The following is a 23,905-nucleotide window of genomic DNA, read 5'->3' on the forward strand; positions in this document are numbered from 1 at the left end:
GTATTTGATGTTAAAATATAGAGGGTGTAAGTTTTCATAGTACGAGGGGTGTAAGTGTTTAATTTCAAAATATAGTAGGTGTAAGTGTAGAGGATTCATAGTACAAGGGGTGTAAGTATTTGGTTTCAAAATACACTAGGTGTAAGTGTAGAGCTTTCATAGTGCAAGGAATGTAAGTTGTTTGATTTTAAAATACAGGAGGTCTTTCGTAATTGAGTCATAATATAGGATGTTTAGTGTTGTTTACCCAATTTTTAATGTAATCGTCTTCGTTAGAAAGCGTTTTTACCTGATAACAACAGTTTTACCTGATAACAATAATAATAATATACCCAGTGAAAATCTGAGAGATTCTCAGCTCAAGTAAAACATAACTAATATAATAATATGAAGGTTTTACCTGATAACAACAATAATCACATAACCTGTAAAAACTTGAGAATCACCTGATAACAACAATAATATAGATTCTCAGTTAAAATAAATATAATATAAAATAATAATATATTTAGTAAAACTTAATAAACTCTCCATTCAAATTAAACATAATATCTCAGGACGATACTCTAAATTTAATATACCAGATACTAGACATCAGACACCAAATAGAAAATCGAAAATAAAAGAAAAAGAAAGCTTTTAGCGTCAAAGATGTCACAAAGCCGTTGGATTAAGTAAACATAATTTCAGGCTCTACCGTTAAGGTTATTAGTCGTTGTAGTCTCCTTCCATGAGTTAAATTCTTTTAACCCTACCATTTTTACTGCCTCATTCTCCATATACACACACACGCATACACTCTTCTGTTTATGCTGTGCTAATCAGGTATTTTGGGAATTGCTTTTGCCTTTTCAGTTTTCCTGCAGTTAGATTAAAAAGGTTTTTTTTTTTTTTTTCCCTTTATAACCGTGGTGTCTGTGTCGGCTTTCCTGCACGTCACACTAAAATAACTGTCACCTCCCACTGGAAACAAATAAATTGTCATAAATCGGTTAATGTTGTTGGGCAACAGAGCAAATTGACACCTCGACTAAACCAGCAACAGATAAATTCTCATGAATGGTTAATGTTGTTGGCCAACAAAGCAAATTGAATTGTTGTAGAGACGAAAAATTGGCTTAATTTTGACTTGATCTGTTGTTTAATTGATTAGTTTGTTTTGAATTACTGCATTTTTCGGGTTTAATTGATGATTTTTTTCTGGATTTTTGTGTAATTGAAACAGGAGATGGAACTGGGCAATGCAGATAAGGAAGAGCTGGAGAAAGTTGCTTTTTTTACTCCAGTAACACCTTACAAGAGCGAGTTACCAAGAGCAGAATTTAGCTCTATCAATATTGCTGGCTTCAACAAATTTGTGTCAGCAAGTAGTTCATGTAAGTTACATACACTGACTGTATAAATATTTTGATATGTTATAATGGATAAAGTTAACATTTTTACCAGGTTGTCGATTAATGTATATCGTAGAAACTGACTTATAAATTGGAGTAACGGGTAAAGTTGGTGCCATGGTAAAGTTGCTGCCATGTGACCGACCAGGAGGTCACGGGTTCAAGCCTCGGAAACAGCCTCTGGCAGAAATGCAAGGTAAGGCTGCCTACAATACACCCTTGTAGTGGGGTCCTTTCCCGGACACCGCACATAGTGGTAGCTTTAGTGCACCGGGCTGCCCTTTTTTTTTGTGTGTGTAATCATTCTGTTTTATGGTTGTTGCGTAACTTAATATTAATATCATTGATTCGGTAGGCTGGATTTTTCATGTTTTAGATAGAGTTGATTGCATCCGTAGTGTATAAAAGGTTCCTTCTCCGCAAATATCCGTCAATTTTTGTTTATATAACCTTCTCAATGTTTAACGGTTTATAAATGACGTCTTTTCAGTATTTCATGTAATTAACAATGTAGTAATTTGTAGAGAGCCCCGCAAAATTTCCGTCTAATGTTTGTGAAGTAACTGCAGAATCTAGTGTAGCGACAGTAAAGGGGTCATTTGGTACGTGGGATAAGGATAATAACCCCGGAATAAAATTTGGGATATAACTTTATCCCATGTTTGGTGTGAGGTATTAGCTAATCATGAGATCATCTTATCCTACCATTTGTACTAAAATGGTGGTTGGATTACTATCCCAAATGGAAGGTGGGATAAAATAGTCCCATGGAATATCCCTGCTTATGCCATCTATGTACTAATCGATCCGAAGTCGTAGTTTTTCAGATTCACAAGATGCTTGTTGAACTTAGTGATCATAGTTGAATATGAGTATATAAATGTAGGAATTACTACAATAGAAGCTAATCCAAAATAAGCTATGCAGTGAGAAAGGGAGGAAAACAGTAAGAATACGGGTTAGGTTTTTATTCAAGTCACGTTGTTACGATGCTCAGTCTAAAAGAAAAGGTAAAGGCATAACGGTGAACTATCCAACAGGGGGGATACTGAAAATAACAATAAAAAGTATGACCTAACAGTGAGGATGGAAACTCCGTTAAGATACTTCTGTTGAACCTCATGTTCCCATTTACTACAATAAACACAAGAAGAGTAGCAATTCAGTGGTAGAATTAACGGTAATGATGCACTTGCTGCTCGATTTTACTTGATGCATAATTAATAATGCTATTTGTGCCTTCCTTCCTGATCATTTTCATTTTTCCCTGTATTTCTTATATTGGAATCACAACTAACCATTTCTAACTTAGTAAAAAATAATTGACTTAATTAGGCATTAACTATAAACCACTCAATTTTTTTGTCCAAATCTGCAGTAAGTTCAAGTACACTTATCAGCTTATGAACATTTTTGCAGGTAACAGCCAAAAAAAGGATGAAGAGGTTTCTGCTGTGATCGGAGGGAGGAGCAAATTTCTATGTCAAAATTTGGATTCTGATTTTAAATCTGTGTCAATGGCTCCTTCAACTCCTATGAAGAAGGGTAACCCATTGGAGACACAAAGTGGTACCTTGGACTTGAATGAGAGACCACTGAAGAAACCAAAAAGGAAAAAACACAAACCAAAAATCTATGATGAAAGTAAGCCCAAAAAGACTCCAAAGCCTAAGATAAAGACTTCAACTCCAAAATCAGGTAAATCTAAGGCAAGTGCCAGGACAAAGAAGAAACTAGAAAAGGACTGCGATAAGGTTTCAGACGATTTATCAGGATATGCTTACATGCAAACACCTATTAGTAAGATTCCAGAAACTATTGCCGAATCTGTAGTCCTACAGGTTTCAACTCCTCAGCCAGAAATTTTGGAGCTTGCTATCCCAGCAACAAGTTCACCAGAACTTGAGCACGACATTCTTACGGATCTTGGTCATAGTTTGAAGTCATGCAGACGAGCTCTAAATTTTAACTTGGAAAATGAGAATGATGTTATTTCCGTGGGAGCAGAAGAAGTGGCTAGATGTCATGTAACACATAGTAACAACAGCAAGTTCTTGACAAATCCATTAGACGGTGTTAATGAGCTGCCAGTTGATACAAATAGCTCCATTGATTTGGAAGATAATTTAGAGGCTGAGTCAACTTCCCAAACCAAACAAGGTAACCAAATTTCATTTGCATTTGACTTTTTTTTTTCCGGAAATCTTTTAATTCACAAATAATTCTTGGAACTTATCCCTGCTATTCAGAAAATTGACATTGGCACCATGTATCTGGCAGGAAATGATCCTAATATCTACCAGGATGGCGATAGAGCCTGTCAGTATCATTTTCTGAAAGTTTATACAAGGAGGAACAAATTTAAAACAGATTTGATGCCCTTGGCAGGAAATGAAGCTGATGTCTACCAGAACAAAACTAGTTGTCAGGATCACTTTCTGAAAGTTTTTAAAAGGAGGACAAGAGGAAACATTGGATCCGCGTCTTTGGCAGGAAATGAAGCTATTTCCCAGAATGACCATAAAGAAGCCCAAGACAAAGGTGATTCTCAGTTTGATTTTCTTAAAATTTATATGAGGACAAAAAATAACATCGGTGCTTCTAATTATGCAGATAAAGGCTGGAATGCATTGAATACTAATACAAAGTATAAAGTGACTTCCGGTGCAAGGAGGACGTGTAGAGGAAGAGGTAGAAAGAGAGTTGCAAAGAAGCATGTTCCAATTGCCAAGAGTTCTTTTACAATTTCCAAGAGAGTTACCAGGAGAAATTCTGAAATTGCCCATGGTGATACATGTTTTTCAACTATGAACTCGAGGCAGACAGTAAAATTAAAATCACATTTTGTCAGAAAGGTTCTACCTACCGAAAATCAGATTAATGCTGCAATGGCTGATCCAGAGTCTTTTGAGTGTGTGTTTAGCTTGTCCCCTATAGTGAATTCTCGGAGAAAGAGATCTATCCATCCTAAGAGGACCAAGTCTGCTTGCAGGGAAGAAGATACAGAATTAGAACCTTTAAGTCTTGCCTTGACTTTGTCTCCACTAGTCATGTGCAAAAGAAAAAGATCTAAGAATTGCAAAAGATCGACTGCTATTTTAGACTCCATCTGCCCTGAGTCAGAAATAAGTGCAATCAGTGGGATTGAGTCTTTTACGGATAAGCGGCCTCAAATAAGTGCTTGCAATGAAATTCAGGAATGTTGGCAACATGAAAATTGGTGGCATCAAACAGATAAATCATCTTGCAACGATATTCAAGAGTGCCCACAACATGAAGATCTGTGGCCTAGATCAGATAAATCAGCTTGCATTGATGTTCAAAACTGGCAACAACATGAAGATCTGTGGCCTTGGATAGATAAATCAGCTTGTAATGAACTTCAAGAACGGTCACAACTTGATGATCTGTGGCCTAAAACAGAGTGTAATCTACTTGAAACATTCATTTATCCTTTTTGCACTTATAATACATTTTTACTGTATAACCTTGAATACAATTTTTGCAGGTTCAATTGACTCGAAATCCTTGGATAAACTTATTCAGAGGTTTGAAAAATTAAAAGTTTGTGATAAGAGAGCCTGTAAAGGGAGAACAACAACCAATCAGAAAAGAACCAGTAACAATACTGGCCAGCTTGTCTTGCGGAATCCTTTTGGTCCAATAATTGCTCACAAGGGAAAGGACAAACCCAGAAAAAAACTGCCCAAGGTTGACATTGATATGGAGTCAATGCGAGTGTTTAATCTACTCATAGAAAACGGAGGTGAAATTGATGAAGACCTGGATAAAGAGAAGGAGATGTGGTGGGAGGAGCAAAGAAAAATATTTGAAGGAAGGGCGGCCTCATTCATTGCCCGCATGCGTCTTGTCTTAGGTACACCTCAAACATTTCTGTCTTACAAGTAATTCAATACTTTTATTCTTATGCTAAAGGGAAACTTTCAGGTGATAGGCGTTTTTCCCCATGGAAAGGGTCAGTGGTAGACTCTGTGATTGGTGTTTACCTAACACAAAATGTATCAGATAACCTTTCAAGGTAAACTTCATTGTGTTACATGCCCGTTTCGTTCTCATTCTGTAGAGTGTAAATAATCTTGTCGCATCCCACTATGCAGCAACGCTTTCATGCTTCTTGCATCAGCATTCCCACTTCAAAATAAGCAAGAAGTGACTACACAACAAGGACAAGCTGTAGCGATTACAGAGGGAATGCCAAATTCATTTGATAGAGAAGTGTCTGCTGATGAGAAAGATCTTGGATTCTCTGGTTCTTGTTTTAGTTCAATGTCCAAATGTATATCAAGCACAGATGAAACATCTTCTTTAGATGATAGAAATACGCCGGAATGTTTGACTACACCTTATAGCCACTTATCTCACACGGGGGACTGCATGAATGAGAGGTTGCATGGAACTCGAAAGGAAGAAAATCTTGGAGATGAGAGTACAAGTGGTAGTCAGGCTTCAGTCACCTCTTACAGCCCAGAAGTGATAACCTTTGCTAAGAGTGGCGGCGATTTAGGAAATGAAGCAGTCAATTTGCCCGAGACAATATCGACAGAGAAAAATGAATTACCAGAAAGAGAAATTGATTGGGATGAATTGAGGAAAACCTATTCTACTGGAAGATCTAGCGGTCTTACTGAAAGTAATAGAGATTCTGTTAATTGGGAAGCCGTTAGACATGCAGATGTTGAAAAGATTGTTGAGCCGATAAAATGTCGAGGACAGGGTAATGTTCTTGCTGCAAAGATTAAGGTACACTGTAGTGGTTTGAGTTCTCTCATTTTATTTATTACGTGTATGTACCACATTGGGAGTAAGGTACAGAGTAATAAAGAAACTGCACCCCTAATGGTTAGTTACTTTGAAAGCATACAGAAAATAAATGACAACGAGAAAACGTAGACCTCTATCAGAAAATTCCAATTGAAAATATATTAAGGGTTCAAGTGACAAGATGATTATGTACTTGACCAATAAGAACCTGCAACCAAGGACCAATGCAGCTTCGTTTATCCCTTCTTATCACTCAAATTGCTTATTTGTTATTGTTATTGATCACCTTGTCTTTTTCTTCTAAACTTGATGCGTCCATACAATAAACTCAATAAAGTATTAATCACCGACAAAAACGGATCCAAATTCCAATATCTGAAGTTTTGTAGGTTCCTATAATTAACCTCAACTAGGCTTTATAAAAAAAAATAAAAAAATAATAACCTCAACAAGAACAACAACAATAAACCCAGTATATTCCCACCTAGTGGGGTCTGGGGAGGGTAGAATGTACGCAGTCCATATCACTACCTCTAAAGAAGTAGAGAGGTTGTTTCCGATAGACCCCCGGCTCAAGACACAGGACAATATACAAAAATATTCAAAGCATGAAACATGATAAAACTAACATAGATATAACATCCACAAAAATAATGTACATTACCAAACAAAAGACACCAAACCCTCCTAACTACGGACTACGATTCATCCCCCCACCTTATCCCTCTATCCTAGTATTTTTCCTCCAAACCTTCCTATCCAAGGTCATGTCCTCAGTGAGATGTAACTGCTCCATATCACGTCTAATCACTTCTCTCCAGTATTTCTTCGGTCTACCCCTACCCCGCTTGAAACCATCTAACGCTAGTCTCTCACACCTACGAACTGGGGCATCCGTGCCCCTCCTCGTCACATGACCAAACCATCTCAACCTCACTTCCCGCATTTTTTCCTCCACCGATACCACTCCCACCTTCTCCCAAATAATCTCATTCCTAACCCTGTCAGCCCTTGTAAGATCACACATCCAACGCAACATCCTCATTTCCGCCACCTTCAACTTTTGGATGCGGGAAGTCTTAACTGGCGAACACTCCGCTCCATACAACATAGCCGGCCGGACTGCAACTCTATATAGATTGCCTTTAAGCTTGGGAGGCACCTTCTTATCGCATAAAATCCCCGAAGCGAGCCTCCATTTCATCCAACCTGCCCCAATACGGTGCGAGACATCCTCATCAATCTCTCCATTTCCCTGGATCGTAGACCCAAGATACTTTAAACTATCCTTCTTGCAAACTGCCTGAGAGCTCAACTTCACCACCACCTCCTCCTCTTGCCTCGAGTCACTAAACTTGCACTCCAAATAACCCGTCTTGGTCCTACTCAATCTGAAACCTTTAGACTTCAGAGTTTGTCTCCAAACTTTCAGCTTATCATTAACAGCTTGCCGCGACTCATCAATCAAAACTACATCATCCGCAAAAAGCACACACCAAGGCACCTGGCCTTGTATACTCCGCGTCAACACATCCATCACCACGGCAAATAAGAACGGACTAAGAGCTGATCCCTGATGCAACCCTGTCAAGACCGGGAAGTGCTCAGAATCTCCTTCCACCGTCATTACTCGAGTTTTCGCCCCCTCATACATATCCTTAATCGCTCTAATGTACGCTACAGGAATCCCTTCGCCTCCAAGCATTTCCAAAGAACCTCCCTAGGAACCTTGTCATACGCCTTTTCCAAGTCAATAAACACCATGTGAAGATCCCTCTTTCTCTCTCTATACTGCTCTACCAGTCTCCGCAATAGGTGAATTGCCTCAGTCATTGAGCGACCAGGCATAAATCCAAATTGATTCTCCAAAATAGACACAATATTTCTCAACCTACGCTCCACCACCCTCTCCCAAATCTTAACTAGGTAAAAGAAAATAATATTGGGTTCACATTCAAATATTTGTAGGAATTTAATTTAATATATTTCTTATTATATATACGTGGTCTTAATATATAGCTGATTGATTTATAATGTGTATGTACCACATCGGGAGTAAGGCCTGCTAACCAATTAGGTCGTGCACTTTGCAGAATTGTCTTAATCGATTGGTTGAAGATCATGGAAGCATTGATCTTGAGTGGTTAAGAGATGTTCCAACAGACAAAGTGAAGTAAGAACGTAAATTAACTAGTCAAAGTTAAGATATCGTCGAGCATTCTCTTATTACTCTGCTTCTGTACAGAGAATACCTGTTGAGTATCGTTGGGCTTGGGCCGAAGAGCGTGGATTGCATTCGACTTTTGACACTTCGGCATCATTCCTTTCCTGTAAGTTTTCAGCATGGGGTGGTTCCACTTTCGTTTTGCCTCTAGAATCTCAACATTCTGGGTTTTTGTTATTTATTTATTTTTTTTGGTTGAAAGGTTGACATAAATGTTGCTCGGATAGCAGTACGTCTAGGATGGGTCCCTTTGCAACCATTACCTGATGAGATCCAGATGCATCTTTTGGAGAAGTATGTACTTAATAATTTCTATTTTCTGTTGCTAAGTTCGAGCTAGTGTGTATTAAATGTTATTTTTCTTTTCAATTAGATACCCGCTGGAGAGTGACATACAAAAGTACCTTTGGCCACGTCTATGCAAACTTGATCTGCTAACACTGTAAGAATTTCCACTTTCTCTAGAGTTTTGTTGTTCAATGGATTTGTTTATTACCTATAATCCTAAGAAACTGAAAAATTATTCCGGCAATTCTTCTGCTTATTAAGTTGGTATGTGTGGCAGATATGAATTGCATTATCACATGATCACATTTGGAAAGGTCAGATTTGCACTCAACAGTCAATGATACCGTAGTTTGATTAGCTTTATTATTTCTTCAGAGAGCACTAACAGCAAGAATGTTTGCACAGGTTTTCTGTACAAAGAGAAATCCAAACTGTGATGCCTGCCCATTGAGAGCCGAATGCAGGCACTTTGCTAGTGCATTTGCCAGGTTTATATCAGATTACTGCCCAACTTTAATAATAAAATAACTTTTTTTTTTAATGAAATTGATATCTAGGCCTTACAATAATCTGTTTATTGTAAGACATATCTGACATTCCCATAAGACACTTCATTTTTCGACAATGAATAATCAATATTTCACGGAATCTTCACAAATTCATCCTTGTGCATTAGACTATTTATAAATTTGCATTATGCAGTTCTAGGCTTCGCCTCCCAGGACCACAGCCGAAAGGAGTGGTCGCCTCTAAGCAGCCTGTTCGAGTTGATGATGTCCCAAACATGTGTGTGCCGTTACCAAATTTGTTCCCTTCTAGCGAAAGCTTCTTGGAGTCCAGCTTCCAGACTCAAGATTCTGAGCCTATCATAGAAATGCCAGAATCTCCAGAGGACAGACCTCTAGAAATAATAATGCCAGAATCTCCAGAGCACAGACCTCTAGAATCACTGGAACGAGACATTGAAGACTTTCCTTCTAAGGTGGAGCATGAGCAGGAGATACCTACCATCCAACTCAACACTAAAGAGTTCAGAGAAAATGTGTTGAACCTTATCAACAAGTACAAAACTAAAGAGCTTCAAGAAAATTTGTTGAATGTTGTTGATGAGATCAGTAAATTGCATAGAGATGAAGAAGTGTCCAGAGCCTTGGTTCTCTTGAATCCAGAATCTGCTTCACATCCTGCTCGTAAACTGAAAAGTAATAGTCGACTAAGGACTGAGCACTTAGTGTAAGTAATAGTAATACTTAATCCATCTTTTTGTGTACATCAAATATCTCAAGTTACTGAGTTTTTTATGCTTATAACATGAGCAAATAGTATGTCCCACATGTATATTGAACACATGCAATTGGTCTATTGTAGGTATGAGCTTCCAGATGATCATCCTCTTTTGAGTGGGGTAATTTCTTATATATTCTGTATCTATCAAATTTTATTTGATGCCACTATATTCATTAATGTTTATTACTTAACAGTTTGAGAAACGGCAGCCTGATGATCCCTGCCCTTACCTTCTTTCCATCAGCCTAACAGGTAAAAGTATTTGTCATTTGTGGGCGATTAGTATGAATATTGTGATAAAAATCATCTCCTATTTATGTTTCTAGACAGACGCAGTTTGAACTGACTATTATTTTGTAACTTTTAGAGCAAGTTATGGAAAAGCAGAAAAAAGTTGAAAACTTTTCCAGCTCCAAGGAATTAGTACTTTATGATGCAGAGATATGCTCGGGCAGTGCAAGTAACTCCCAAAATAATCAAATAGTTCATGGATCTATTTTGGTAAGTGAATCATGAGCAATCCTTTCATACTGTTTCCTAAGAAATTCTTCATTTGGATATGATACATACAACCATGACAGATACCATGTCGAACGGCAAACAGGGGAAGTTTTCCTCTAAATGGAACATACTTTCAAGTTAATGAGGTAATCAGTTCGTGTAATTGTCTCCCCATAAACTCCTCTTTGTTGCTGCAGGGTCACTAGTTTGTTATGTTACAGTCAACTCACAAATTAAATTTCTTGTACATCAGGTGTTTGCTGATCATGAGTCGAGCAAATACCCAATCCCTGTTGCGAGAGAGTCAATATGGAATTTGAGACGAAGAGTTTTATATTGTGGAACTTCAGTTCATGCCATTTTTAGAGGTAGAAAATATATTGTTGCTTGTTATATTTTACTTTTATCTGATTATGTTTTATCAAGACTCGACTTCATAAATACTGATATTACTCATAATATCAAATCAGGTTTGACAACAGAGGAAATTCAGTATTGCTTTTGGAGAGGTATGGGACATCTCTTCTGTATATACAAAGCTGAAAGAAAATGTTGCTAATTTTTTAATAAGGTTTTATACCTTCTTATGACTTAAGTCTCATATTCTGAACTTGATTTTCTAAATAGAACTATGAAGAATGGTGTAGTGAAAAAATTTAAAGTCATGGCTAAAATAGGTTGCAAAATCTATATCTATATATATCCACAACAAACCTAGTGTAATCCCATAAGTGGGGTTTGGGGAGGGTAGGCTATACGCAAACCTTACCCCTACCTTTGCACAATATGTAGGTTCAGTCAAAATGGGAATGTTTTGCGAACTGTTGGAATCGAAGGTGTCAATTGACCTATATCCATATGAAAGGAGATGATCAATATATTGAATAACATGCTACAAACATACTGAAAGAATAATACTCCCCAAAACATGACTCTCCAACCCTAAAGAACTACAGTTTTTATGTTGTAAAGTGAGAAGAAAGATCCTCAAGTTATAGAGGTCCAAAGCCTTCTCCTTCAAGAAAAGGATTACCCAATTATGGTAAATATTTTGTGCTACCTTCCATATAAAGCAAATCAAATAAGGTAAGAAATCAGTGCAAACCTTAACATAAACTAGGCGACGGAGAAATGTTGGAACTAATTTACAATATCATGTCTTTTGGTATAAACTTAAGGGCCAAATACTATTACCTCAATGATCATGAAAGGCATTTTCATAGGCATGTTAGCCCTGTTCACCTTTAGTGTTGGATATGATGGTAAATTTCCTAAAACGGCCAAGTCAATATCACAACCGTAATTCAGAATCGGTTTTACGTGTAGACGGATAAAATTGACAAGAAATATTTTCCTTGCCGAAGGACAAAATTGTCTTATGTATCTTGTCTTTGATCTCTTTGCAGGATTTATGTGTGTAAGAGGATATGACAGAAAGCAGAGGGCACCCAGACCCCTCCCTGATCGATTCCATTTAGGATATAAAAGTAAAATATAGTGAATTATGATGATCAGCATTTAGAGATGGCAAAATTGCTTGAGAGGTGGTAAAAGCGTATACACATTCATCATCACTCATTTAACATTATTCTTCTTGTGAAAATCCTGATCGCCATCAATGGGAAAGTCATAACAGTGGCTCATATAGTTTCTATAATTTTTTCATTCTTTCACTATTTAGATTACGTGACAGTGTTTGCTTGTTGTAGTTGTTCCATATCTGTTCTCGTTTCGGATGCACTCTGATGGTGTATGAATTCAAAAATAAATTATCAAGAAAAAAGCTGGTGTTGTCCTTTGTTTTGTAGGAGTCGAGAATACTGCTTCTGGACCATACAAGTTACATGGTTCTTTTTTCTAGTTTGTATGGTACTTGCTCTTTCCCTCTTTCTATCTGATGGTTCCATTTTACTTACACGGCAAAGCTACAGTGTAACATGAGGGTTAGGACGAACCAGTAGTGGCTTTTGCATAGATCCTTTATTTGCATTAGATATTCCAGTAAACATATATAAGTATTACCGTCTGAATCCACTTTCAGTGGTAAGATGGGGCGAAAGTCACTTTCTTGCGGGTTGTGTGGGTTGAAAAAGTCGAAACCCACTTTCAATGTTTTGTGCTTTTTTGTAGCATAAAGCTACTTGTATGTGCCCAATCTCCCAAAATCAAATTTTGTATGCAAAAAGCTTTCCAATTCCCAAAATCAAATTTTCAAGAATATGTTATTTATATCAATTTTTCTCTCTTTTACTTTAATTTTCAGGACCCCCAAACTTCAATTACTGGCTTTGACGCTGTTTACCTGTATTGATTCTTAAATTGCTTCATATTGGTCACAACTGTTTCTCTGCCGGTAGAGTCGTATACTGATTGCTTATTTATCAGGCCTTAGGTGCATGAAATTGAGTGATCAGTAGCTGTGTGCAGTTATATGCCAAAACTATTTCTTCATACAGTGTATTCTTTCGTAGACTATGATCAACGTTACCTATCCTGAATGTAAAGTTTTACTACAATCATTCTGTGGAGTGTATACCTTGATGTCTTTCATAGATCTCAGAAGTTCCGAGAATTCTTTCTACACCCACCATTGTCATCGATGATTTCTATATAGTTAGCATACTACTTCTGATTGTCTTGTAATATAGGGCCTAAGAACAACTTGAATTTCCTTATTCTAATGTAACTTGTATTCTGAAGTCTTGCAGTTCAAACGTCAAATTTCAGGCCAGTGTCCAGAAGTAGGCCCAAGTTTGTTTATAGAGCCCAGCTAGATTGACCACAGAAACTTTGCATGAAGAGAGTTTACATTACTTGGTTAGATCAAGCAATAACAACAGTTACTACCGAATCAGTCTTAAACAAGTTGAAGTTATCTGTGTTATATGAATGCATTATGCTTTGGTATATTTGTGTTAGCTGTCGGCCTATCGCAACTCTCCTCCTTTGTCCGAGCTCGAAAGTGACAATGTAATCGAAGTCAAATAGGTGGAGTTTAGTTAGATCAAACGTATGGATAAATAGTAGCAGTAGTAATAGACAAGTATGTTAAACATTTTACATTATGCAATTTGACTTTTGAAAGTCAAAAACTTTTCTCACCTCATTTGCTATTGAGGATAAGTTTTTTTTTTTTCTTTCTAAAAAGATGTTTTCTATTACTATTCGTAAAGCGTAGATTGAAGCGGAAGAAATTAATCGAGCTTCAAAGATTTTTTTTGAATATTATATCAAGATGGAATTGGGTGAGAAAGAAACAAAATTGGTGTGCATTAGTAAGAGAATTCTCTCTCTCTCTCTCATGTCCACCACACCTGACGCTGCTGCTGCTGCTGCTGCTGGCCTTTCAGCACTGTCACAAAACTGGGAAACGAAATGAAAGGAGAGGGGAGGCACGAAAATCGAGGCACCTCTATAAAGAACCACACCCTACACACTGCCTACTTCTCACTCTTTTAAAATACACACAAAATTTATAGATTCTGCAATACAGACTGTACTAGAAGTAGGAGTATTTGTTGTGTATATCCCAACTACATTATCTTGGTATTTATCATTGTTATTCTTCTTTTTTTTCATATTTATATTTTTTTTCATATTATTTCTTCGTAAATATATTTATTTTCGCTGATGGTTCATTTTGTCCTCGTAACGTAATTTTTTATCAAGGAGGTTCGACGGAACTACCCCCTCTCTCTCCTAGATCTGCCTCTGCTTCGTGGAACCCCAGTCGTGTATGTCGTTGACATTATAATACCATCGGTGCACAAGAACTTGTAAGGAATGACAAAAAGTCTTCATACGAAAAATATAATAATGTTGTAATTTTTCAAATGCACTTTATACAGTAACAGGAAATAGAAAAAGCCTTTAAAGATTTATTTTTCTAAAATTATAGAAACAAAAATGACTAAAGGGGAATAGAAAACGTCTGTATTCAATGTGTATATACCAAATTAATGTTCTTTATCATGGTTATGTAATTAAATTAAGTAAAATATATATTGATTAATCATGATTAAGTAACATAAACTTTAAATTCAAATATAAGACGTGCATGTATTGGCTTGATGTATACACCGATTGCGTGTAAGTTTTAACTCGTATTCAACTTCAACTTAGTAAAATATAACACATTTTTAAATTTCAATTAAATTATCTCCAAACGCCTACTTGATAGTATAATCATAGCTCTCTGTCGCGCCATTTCATTTCACGTAACAATCCAGTTTTTTTACCTACTTTGGTGATATTTTGTAGGTGCTTGGTCATTAAAATTAAAATATTTTAAATTTGGAGTTAGAGTTAGAGTTTGTGCTTGATTATAAATATAAATTAAAGTTGTTTTTAAATTTTTATGAGAGAAGTTGGAGTGAAAATTTATTTAATTTATTTTTACTTTTTTAAATACAACTCTGTTCGAGTTATATGTGGAATAAAGCAAAAAAAAAAAAAAAATCTCATGACCATACGGACACTTTATACTAACGTTATAAATCTTTAAATTTTTTATTTTTTTTTTAATCTCATGGTCTATTGAAAATAATTTTCTACGTGTAAAGTTGTGTACATGTTTATTAGTAATATTCTATTATGATGATGATACCTGGATGATCAGTTTGCGCTACACAGCGATTTGACCGTATACCAATTATCTTGTAGTATTTTTCTCCCAACCCAGTCTATCGAATGTCTCAATTTTTTGTATGTATACTCATGAGAATGTGAATACAAGAAAAAATAAAATCGGTGTTCTCATCTTACATTTTCCACTATTCCATAAGACATTCCAGTAGAGTAGTATAACATATATATATGTATGTACACGCCAGTCTCGTTTCATTATATCTTCCAACTATGAGCTCAAACTCCATACAAAAAACACTCACGGAGTTCTAGAGAGAGAAATATTCAACATCAATTTTTTTTTCACAGTAATAATAATGAGTAATTGGTTGGGATTTTCTCTAACTCCCGATTTCAGAATCGACAACGATATTGATGATAATGATGATGCAGAAGAAGTGAAAAATTACGTAAGACGAATTGAACAAAATGAAGCTACTGATAATATTCCTTTATCTGTCATGCCATTAAGTACTGATGGTTCTTCTCTTTGTATGATGGACGCTTTCCCACGCTGTGTACCTACTGAAGAAGGTATACCTGTAAATTTGTTTGTTGATTGTTTTTGGTTTTGTTTTTTACCTCCTGCTAATTGATATACATAAATGAAGTTGATAATGTCAATTTTTTTTTATTTTTTTTATCAAAATAGATTGTTGGAGGTATGAGAGTCATGAAATGAGTACTACTACCAATCCAGATGGAGGACCGAAGCTTGAGGATTTTTTAGGATGTTGTTACTCAAATTCTCCTACTAATGATGAAATCAATGTCAACATTCCACCAAGCGTAAATCAATCTGATCACGAACGACAACAGCTAGAAATTGGAGCAAATATGAAACTGATGATGGTTCAAAACAGTCAATTTCAGAGCAGTCATCATGAATTTGCCAATACTAGTACTGGTAATGGGTATCATGTTCCATTTGATGGAGCTACTTCTGTTTCTGGATTCAAATCGTGGTTACGCCAGGCTTCTGCTTCTGCTACTGCTACTGCGACTGCTGCACCATTGATTTCATCAGCTGAAGAAATTGGAAATCCCAGCAATTGCCAAGCGCTTTCGCTTGCCGCCGCGCCGAAAAAGAGGCCGGTTGCTGGTAAAAATGTTAGTGTTTCAAAGGAATTAGTTCCCCGCAAATCTATTGATTCTTTTGGGCAAAGAACCTCTCAGTACCGCGGCGTCACCAGGTACTAATGCAGCTTTTTCTTTTTTTTTTTTGAAAAACCATATGAATGCTCAATGCTTAATCATTTTGATCAAATTTTGGTGGCAATTTGGTCATGAATATTTTTCCTTTTTTTCTAGAGTTAGAATTTAGAAAATCATATTTGGCCATAAAACGTTGAAAATTTAGAAATTCAGCATTTGAAAAACATTGAGTTCAAAATTACTCATAAAAATACGAATTGAACTTAAGTTGATATTCATCACAACTTCAATTTTCAAAATAATATTTTTTACTTTAAAATATTTTACTCAAGATTTATGATTTGAAATCTTAAAAGTAAAACACGTTATCTGGTGCAACGTATAAAAATGACCTAATAGTGTAAAATCTTGTTATATTGGCGATATATGAGTATATAGTAGTATAACGTAATTAAACTAATTTATATTTTAATGAAATGGACCAAATTAGACATAGGTGGACTGGAAGATACGAAGCGCATTTGTGGGATAACAGTTGCAGAAAGGAAGGGCAAACTAGGAAAGGCAGACAAGGTATGTAGCAAACCACTTCATGCACTGAGTTTATTTTCAGCAATTTTACTTTTGAAATGTTTCTCTTCGATGATGTACTAATTAACTTTTTTCTTGTTTTTTCCCCTAACATAAAATGTGCTTGCTTCATTCAACATCTGGATCAATCAGTCTATCTAGGTAATTGACATTCTCTAGCTATATATTGACTTTTATGCTTAAAATGAATTTGTGACATCAAATGCTGGTGATGTCAAAATTTTGACATTCTCCAGCTATATGTTGACATTGATATTCTTTTCACTTTTAATATGTATAAGGGTTTTGAGTATTGGAACAAGTTTAAGGTGTGTATCTAATGTGCGTGATTAATTTAATTTAATTCCTCAACTTGAATAAATTTCAGGTGGTTATGATACGGAGGAAAAGGCAGCTAGAGCTTACGATTTAGCTGCTTTAAAATACTGGGGTCCAAACACGCATATTAATTCCCCTGTAAGCGCACTTGCAATCTTTATCGATAAATTCATGATTTAAATTTGATTACCTCAAAGTTTTATTATTTCTCACAATTGAACCGTTGCACCTTCGTAATTAATTATATTTTCGACATGTCCCCTTTTCTTTTCCCGTGCGACGGCTATCACATTATTTATTTATTTATTTATTTATTGTTATTGCTTCTTGTTTTGTAAATATTATGTTATGCTTTTCCTATTATTTGCTATGTCCTTTTTCCTTCTTCTTTTTTCTTTTTAACTTGATGTGCATTACTAGAGCCACAAGGGTTTTACAGAAACACCCTCTCTACTTATTTAACTGTTAGATTGAATATACTCTTATTTACTTAATTATATTTTCAACGTCCGCCCCCGACAATTTCCATGATATTAAACGATGTTACCCTATTTCTCAAATTAAGTTGTTGTCTTTAATGGAAAATGTCAGCTAAGCACTTATGAAAAGGAACTGGAGGAGATGAAAACCATGAACAGGCAAGAGTTTGTAGCACACTTGAGAAGGTACATAGGGAATAATGTCCCTTCTATTTTGTTCACTAGTCCTATTTTACTTTCTTTTGTTTGATATCCTGTTACACTGAAAAAGATGGAACATACTTGCAAGCCAATTGCTAAAATTGGATTCCCATTATCATGTTAAAACAGGAAAAGCAGTGGGTTTTCAAGAGGGGCATCAATGTACAGAGGAGTAACAAGGTTCGTAGTAGTAGTAAACCAAAAGGCAACTTCTTTTTACGATTTAAGTTGTCTTCTATATTCACTACTCCCCGTTTCAGATTACTTGACTCACGTTGACCTGGCACACACTTTAAAAGAATTTTAATTAAAGTGTATTTTGCTGAACTAACCTTATCTCAAACTTTAAATTTGACCACAACTACTTTATTTAGTTATGTAATGCTAATGGTAGAAAAAGAAAAATATAATGAAAGTTCATAAATTAAACAAGTAAATTGAAATAAGGAAATATTTTATTGCTGCAAAATTTGCAGCTTTCTTTGAATGCAATTATCCTTGTTCAATAATAGCGCACATGCAAACTTTATGATGCATGTGCAATCACCATACCTATGAAAATCTAGTACTCCTACAGAAATACCCATTGATTAAAACTTAGGAAATTGGGCAGGCATCATCAGCATGGGAGGTGGCAAGCTAGAATTGGAAGAGTTGCAGGCAACAAGGATTTGTACCTTGGCACCTTCAGTAAGTAATTGACTCGTCTTATTGTTTTACTGTGTTTTATTCAATTTCTCATCCAGAATTCTATACGTCTTTAATATGTGACTTTTGAGTTGCGTCTGATGAATTCTCCATGTACTATGGTAGTTGTTAAAAAATCCCAATATTTTATTGCCCTGAGCCGAAAACTATGTGCCATGAAATAGCCGGTTTGGACAAATAAATTCAGAGGCGAAACCAACATTCAGGATTATAGCCCGTTTAAGTTAGTGGGTTCTAAATTAATATTTTGTTCAGAATTTGGACTGAAGTTATTGGTTCACCCAAACCATACTTTAGTCTCTAGCTCGGCCCTCGAATGAATTTTGCTATATGAATCTGACCGAGATACTTGACAAAAATTAGGAGTTGTAATACAAACTAAAATCACAGATTTATATCAGTATTCGGGAACATGTCATGTGAAATTCAAAATTTTGGAGTCAGCTCCTCTACAACAATCAAAATCTGGCAATTTTTGATACCCGTATTATTGTATCATGTATTTTATTTCAGGTACGCAAGAGGAAGCAGCAGAAGCGTATGATATTGCTGCGATCAAGTTCAGGGGGACTAGTGCTGTGACCAATTTTGACATCAGTAGGTACGATGTCAAAAGGATTTGTTCAAGCTCGACATTAATTGCTGGAGACCTTGCCAAGCGCTCCCCATCAAAAGATTCTGTAGTCTTCCCGTCTTCCTATGAGGACTACAATTCATGCACAACTTCACCTCAGCCCATTTTAGCCATAACAAACGGGGAGCAATTTCAGCAGCCCGTAGATTCATTCATGGACATGATGCCGGCGATGATGGCTGCTGCAGGATCAAGCAGCAGGAGCTCTTCTAGTGCCCCAAGTCCAAAATGCTCTGGCTCTGGTGAAATGAGTTGTGATTTTGGGGTCGGATTAGAGTATCCTCAGGCATATTATTCATCCGTACAAGTTCAAGATCACAAGTTTGAAGATGGACGTAAAGGAAACAATGATGATCCTCCGAGCTCAGGCCGGATTGGAAATATGGACCTTGTTCATCCAGTTCCCATGTTTGCATTATGGAACCAGTGAAAAACATTTCTAGAGATTAGTATTGCTAGCTCACTTGTACCAAATCTTCCTCCCCTGGGCCAAAGGAAAATCGAAATCTTGATTTCTTAAATGCCTTGGTTTATGAGTCTTAGATATGTTTGGACTATTTTTGGATGTCAATGTGATGGCAATGAAATGAAATCAAAGATTCAACGCTGTTTTGTGTCAGGAGTTTTGTCCCGATTTTTTTACCAAATTTAAATTTTACTTTTTTTTGTAAGAAAAATAAAAGTAACCATAAATACTTTTACTTTTCCTTAAAGAAAAATATAAATTTTTTTCATATTTGTCAAACCTCTTTCTTGGAGGAAAGGTTTTGTACATCTATAAATATAAATAGAAGACTCTTTCTCATACCATAATATAATAGCATCCACACGTTTAGGGGGAAATTTTCTCCCAATAGTTTTTAATGTTTTTTAATATTAGTTTTCAATATGTAGGTCACTTGATCAAATTACATCAATTATATATTTTTTTAGTATATTTTTCTTTGTCGTCTGATTTATCACCACGATAGTTTGCAACTAATAGCTTCTGCATGATGCCCTCTCGATTTTGAACCCAACACTTTGGAGCTTTTAATCTGTTTTGTGCTTTCATAATTAATGTTTACTCACTTATCCTCAACTTCCACCAACCTTGTCTCGATCGATTTCTTTTGTCAAAACACTAATAGAGTGATTTGATTGTATAAAATTTTGCTTATAGTAGTGTAAGTAATTAAAACTATATTGGGTTTTAATGTAAACTCATGCCAATTTGTAATTCTACTCGACATGAGTTCATGTGATATGCACATTTACTTGCCAACACAGCCAGAAAACCAGTAGCGAACGCAGAATTTACATATATTAGATCGTGGAATTCTAGAGTTAATAACTCAAATGGTTACTCAACTTTAGACTTTTATGTCACTCAACTTTGATTTTTACTTTAATTAATATTTAAATACAAAATTCAGAAAAATAAAAAATTATCTTAATGACCCTTTAATCCCTTTTTCCATAAATTAATTTTTCTTTCTTATTTTTCTTATCCTATTCACATATTGTAATTGATTCAACATTAAATATGTTTATTAAAATATTAAAAGATAAAATTAAATTTAACAATAATCGAAGGATAATAAATTATTAATATAAACTATATTAATACCATGAAATATAACTAAATAATACGTAATTTAACTCGTTTATTACTAAAAGTCGCGTGTACGTAGTTATTACATACATATAATGCATCCTCATAACGTAGGTATATTACTCATAATATTTAGTTATGGGTATAAAATCCCTAATTCATCATACATATACATACAGTACAGTATTTTTTTTCATACATATAGTACACATATTTATAAAAAAAAAAAGGTATTTTTAGAGTGAAAACGGGAAGGGGAGGGGGTTGTATCATTGAGAAAGTTGCATTTATAATAAGCTACATAATGTGCGAATTCAAATTTAATTAGATTTCAATACGAACATCAATATCAGATGGAAAAAAAAAGTTGAAATAAGGATTGAAAAGGTAGAGCAAAATAATTATAATTTTAATTCTTTGGTTATTGTTAAATTTTAATGTGATCCTTTGATGTTTTATTAAACATATTTAATGTTGAATCAATTATAATATGCAAAAAAGAGAAGAAAAAATGAAAAAAAGGAGGTGAGATACTAAAGTTATGGGAATAAGGATAAAACGGTCATTAAGAGATAATTTTTATTTTTTTCAATTTTGTATTCAAATAATAATTTCACATACGCAAATGTTATTAAAAAAATAATTAAATAGTTTGATTGACTTTTCGGGTAAAAATATGAAAGTTGAGTGATTTTTAAAGTAAAAATTAAAGTTGAATGTCTTTCTGGAATAAAGATTCAAAGTTGAATGACCATCTAAGTTATTAACTCTCGAATTCTATGACTTTGATCCAAATTACGTATATTTATTATAAAATTTTGTTTAATACATGAAGTATCAGAACAAATTAGTTCCAAAGGGCTAGGATAAGGATTTTAACTTTTTATGTGTTTTAGATTTTAGAACAAGAGCTTCAAGTGATAATAGTTGAGTTCTAAATTTGATATTATGCCTTTTTAATGAACTTTTTTATCATAAATATATTATTTGAGCAAATTCTATTAAGTTCAACAGAATTCATTAGAGAATTTATCTTAAAATCCACTTTATTAGTAATATGTATAAATAGCCTTGCAAATAGCCTCAAAATGCAAGGTAAGGCTGGCGTGCAATATATCCTTGTGGAGGAATTAATTTATCTTAAAATCCACTTTATTAGTAATACGTATAAATAGTCTTGGAAATAGCCTCTGGCAGAAATGCAAGGTAAGGTTGATGTGCAATACATCCTTGTGGTGGAATTCTTTCTCAGACACTGTGCTATGCGCATAGCTTTAGTGCACCGAGTTGCCTTTTATGTATAAATAACTTCTTTTTTTTTTTGGTTTTTTATCTGGTGTCCGGTACCTATAATTTGGGGGAAAACGCTCCCAGCAGAATTTTTTTTATGTCCAGGATCGAACCCTGAATCTTTGGTTAAGGGTGGAGTAGCCTCATCCGCTACACCACAACCCTGGTTATGTATAAATAACTTATTAGTAGTTCAATTGCTTTCTCTTTTCTAGAAGCTGGAAGTTAAACTCAAAATTTTAGTTCTCCTTGTGCCGCGCTAGAATTCAAAACTATATGAAGTCGTAAATTTTAAATTTGAATGTGATTGACCATTTGATGTGATGGTTGGTGTAAGGGAATCCGCCGATTAAACAAGTCAAATATTGATGTGAAAGAACAGAGTTGCCGGCCCCTACTACCAATCCTCCACCTGCACTCTTTATCTCCAGAAAAATAACAAGAAAAGTTTTTTTAAAAAACAAAAACATTTGAGGGCAGTAGAAGGAGGTTCCAACGGAGGCGGAGTCAGAATTTTTATTGAAGGGATTTAAAAATCGAAAGGAGTTCAACATCTACTATTTATATATGCATAAAAATATTTTTAATTATGTAAAATATAATATAAAAACAATATAATTTTCATCGGAGAGGGTTCGGGTGAACCCTGGAGCAAAGATGGCTCCGCCACTGAATTCCAAAGTAGAAAGTCAAATATTCTGCTAATGAAATTGTTGTCATATGATTGGGAGAACTGACTTTCAATTGTGGAAATGGTCTCTGCTTGTCAACAATAACGAAAGCTTAATATACCGGACTGACTTTTTAATACAATAACATATTCAGTGAAATCAAATCTACTATCCTTTTAATGAAACGACAATTTAGATAGTCATCTGACCTACTAAAATTTCCCTTAGTCAAGGAATATTAACGTATGTAGACTTCTGTTGTGTGTGCCCCAGACCCAGTACTAGTCCCAGCAGTATTATTGCCAAATTGTTACTTCAATTCAATCACATGAACGAGTAGCCTACCCGGAAATTGTTTCAATTGTATCAGATAAGTAAATGAATGAATACAAGGTAGTAATAGTACCCTTTAAATTTTAAGAGTCAATAAGATTTTGTTTAATGATAATTTTTAGATCTTTTAAATTATTAATTATTATAACTTAAATATTTTGAGTTTGAATTAATGATAAAAATTATTAAAAGACTTATTAGGCTCTTGACATCTGAATTGTGTTATATAAATTGAGATTTGAGGCAGAGAAGTAATAGAAAAGACAAGTCTAAATTCGAAGTATACTGATTAATGATTATGAATTTTTATCAAATTTGTAATTCATTTTAATTATCACACTCGTAATTAAATGTTCATAACTATTTCAGATTATATATGCTTTATTTAATGGTGTCAAATGGGTCGGGCCGGGCCAACCCGAAACTGGCCCTTCCATTTTAACAGGGTTGAGGGTCAGTTTTAATGTTAGTCGGGCCGGATCGGGTCGGGTCAAACAGTAAAAAAAATGAAAACCCATCCTAACTCGGCCCACTTAATTCAACCCGGTCAAACCCATCAAAACCCGGTCAAACCCGGTTAAAAACCTGTCAAACCCGTTTAAAAAATAAATAAAAAATCCAATATACACTATATACACTCCAATATACAATATATATTTTTAAAAAAATATATAAACAATTACACATATATACGTACCATTCAATATATAATTATATATGACTATACGTACTACTTTAAATAAAACATATACTATAATAGTATAATATATATATATACACACACTACAATATATATATATATATATATATATATATATATATATATATA

At 35.0% G+C, this 23,905-nt stretch overlaps 2 protein-coding genes across 5 annotated transcripts; both read left to right on the top strand.

Annotated features, from left to right (window-relative positions):
• Positions 1–678: 678 nt before the first annotated feature.
• LOC107861656 (DNA glycosylase/AP lyase ROS1) lies at positions 679–12,369 on the top strand. Of its 4 annotated transcripts, none has more exons than XM_016706965.2 (22): positions 679–825; positions 1,226–1,376; positions 2,814–3,554; positions 3,675–3,935; positions 4,008–4,820; positions 4,903–5,271; positions 5,343–5,433; positions 5,513–6,155; positions 8,270–8,349; positions 8,422–8,506; positions 8,603–8,694; positions 8,774–8,842; positions 8,966–9,002; positions 9,094–9,176; positions 9,391–9,921; positions 10,057–10,093; positions 10,170–10,227; positions 10,343–10,476; positions 10,557–10,622; positions 10,730–10,844; positions 10,947–10,985; positions 11,883–12,336. In XM_016706965.2, exons 2-22 carry the CDS (start codon positions 1,229–1,231, stop codon positions 11,972–11,974), a joined length of 4,584 nt encoding a protein of 1,527 aa, XP_016562451.2. In that variant the 5' UTR covers positions 679–825; positions 1,226–1,228; the 3' UTR covers positions 11,975–12,336. The 4 variants fall into 4 exon arrangements, with proteins under 4 accessions (XP_016562451.2, XP_047266208.1, XP_016562450.2 ...); XM_047410252.1 differs by lacking the exon at positions 679–825 and adding an exon at positions 909–1,062 and having other exon boundaries at positions 3,783–3,935; XM_016706964.2 differs by lacking the exon at positions 679–825 and adding an exon at positions 910–1,062 and having other exon boundaries at positions 11,883–12,369.
• Positions 12,370–15,276: 2,907 nt separating this feature from the next.
• Positions 15,277–19,807, top strand: LOC107865790 (AP2-like ethylene-responsive transcription factor AIL1). The gene is made up of 9 exons (XM_016711978.2): positions 15,277–15,636; positions 15,755–16,295; positions 16,748–16,830; positions 16,981–16,989; positions 17,216–17,304; positions 17,758–17,831; positions 17,976–18,026; positions 18,460–18,536; positions 19,068–19,807. The coding sequence occupies exons 1-9, from the start codon at positions 15,420–15,422 to the stop codon at positions 19,616–19,618; spliced, it is 1,692 nt and encodes a 563-aa protein (XP_016567464.1). The 5' UTR covers positions 15,277–15,419; the 3' UTR covers positions 19,619–19,807.
• Positions 19,808–23,905: the final 4,098 nt, after the last annotated feature.

Source organism: Capsicum annuum, chromosome 3 (genome assembly GCF_002878395.1).
Source record: "Capsicum annuum cultivar UCD-10X-F1 chromosome 3, UCD10Xv1.1, whole genome shotgun sequence".
Taxonomy (NCBI): domain Eukaryota; kingdom Viridiplantae; phylum Streptophyta; class Magnoliopsida; order Solanales; family Solanaceae; genus Capsicum; species Capsicum annuum.

What these genes read in the sequence shown, in the direction of transcription:
- LOC107861656 (XM_016706964.2), top strand. An exon ending in GTATCAGATAACCTTTCAAG is followed by an intron (nt 5,434 to 5,512) that starts GTAAACTTCATT and finishes CCCACTATGCAG; the next exon opens with CAACGCTTTCATGCTTCTTG. An exon ending in TTTGCTAGTGCATTTGCCAG is followed by an intron (nt 9,177 to 9,390) that starts GTTTATATCAGA and finishes TGCATTATGCAG; the next exon opens with TTCTAGGCTTCGCCTCCCAG.
- LOC107865790 (XM_016711978.2), top strand. Translation starts at nt 15,420, where the DNA reads ATGAGTAATTGGTTGGGATTTTCTCTAACTCCCGATTTCAGAATCGAC. An exon ending in CTGTGTACCTACTGAAGAAG is followed by an intron (nt 15,637 to 15,754) that starts GTATACCTGTAA and finishes TTATCAAAATAG; the next exon opens with ATTGTTGGAGGTATGAGAGT. An exon ending in ACACGCATATTAATTCCCCT is followed by an intron (nt 17,305 to 17,757) that starts GTAAGCGCACTT and finishes GGAAAATGTCAG; the next exon opens with CTAAGCACTTATGAAAAGGA.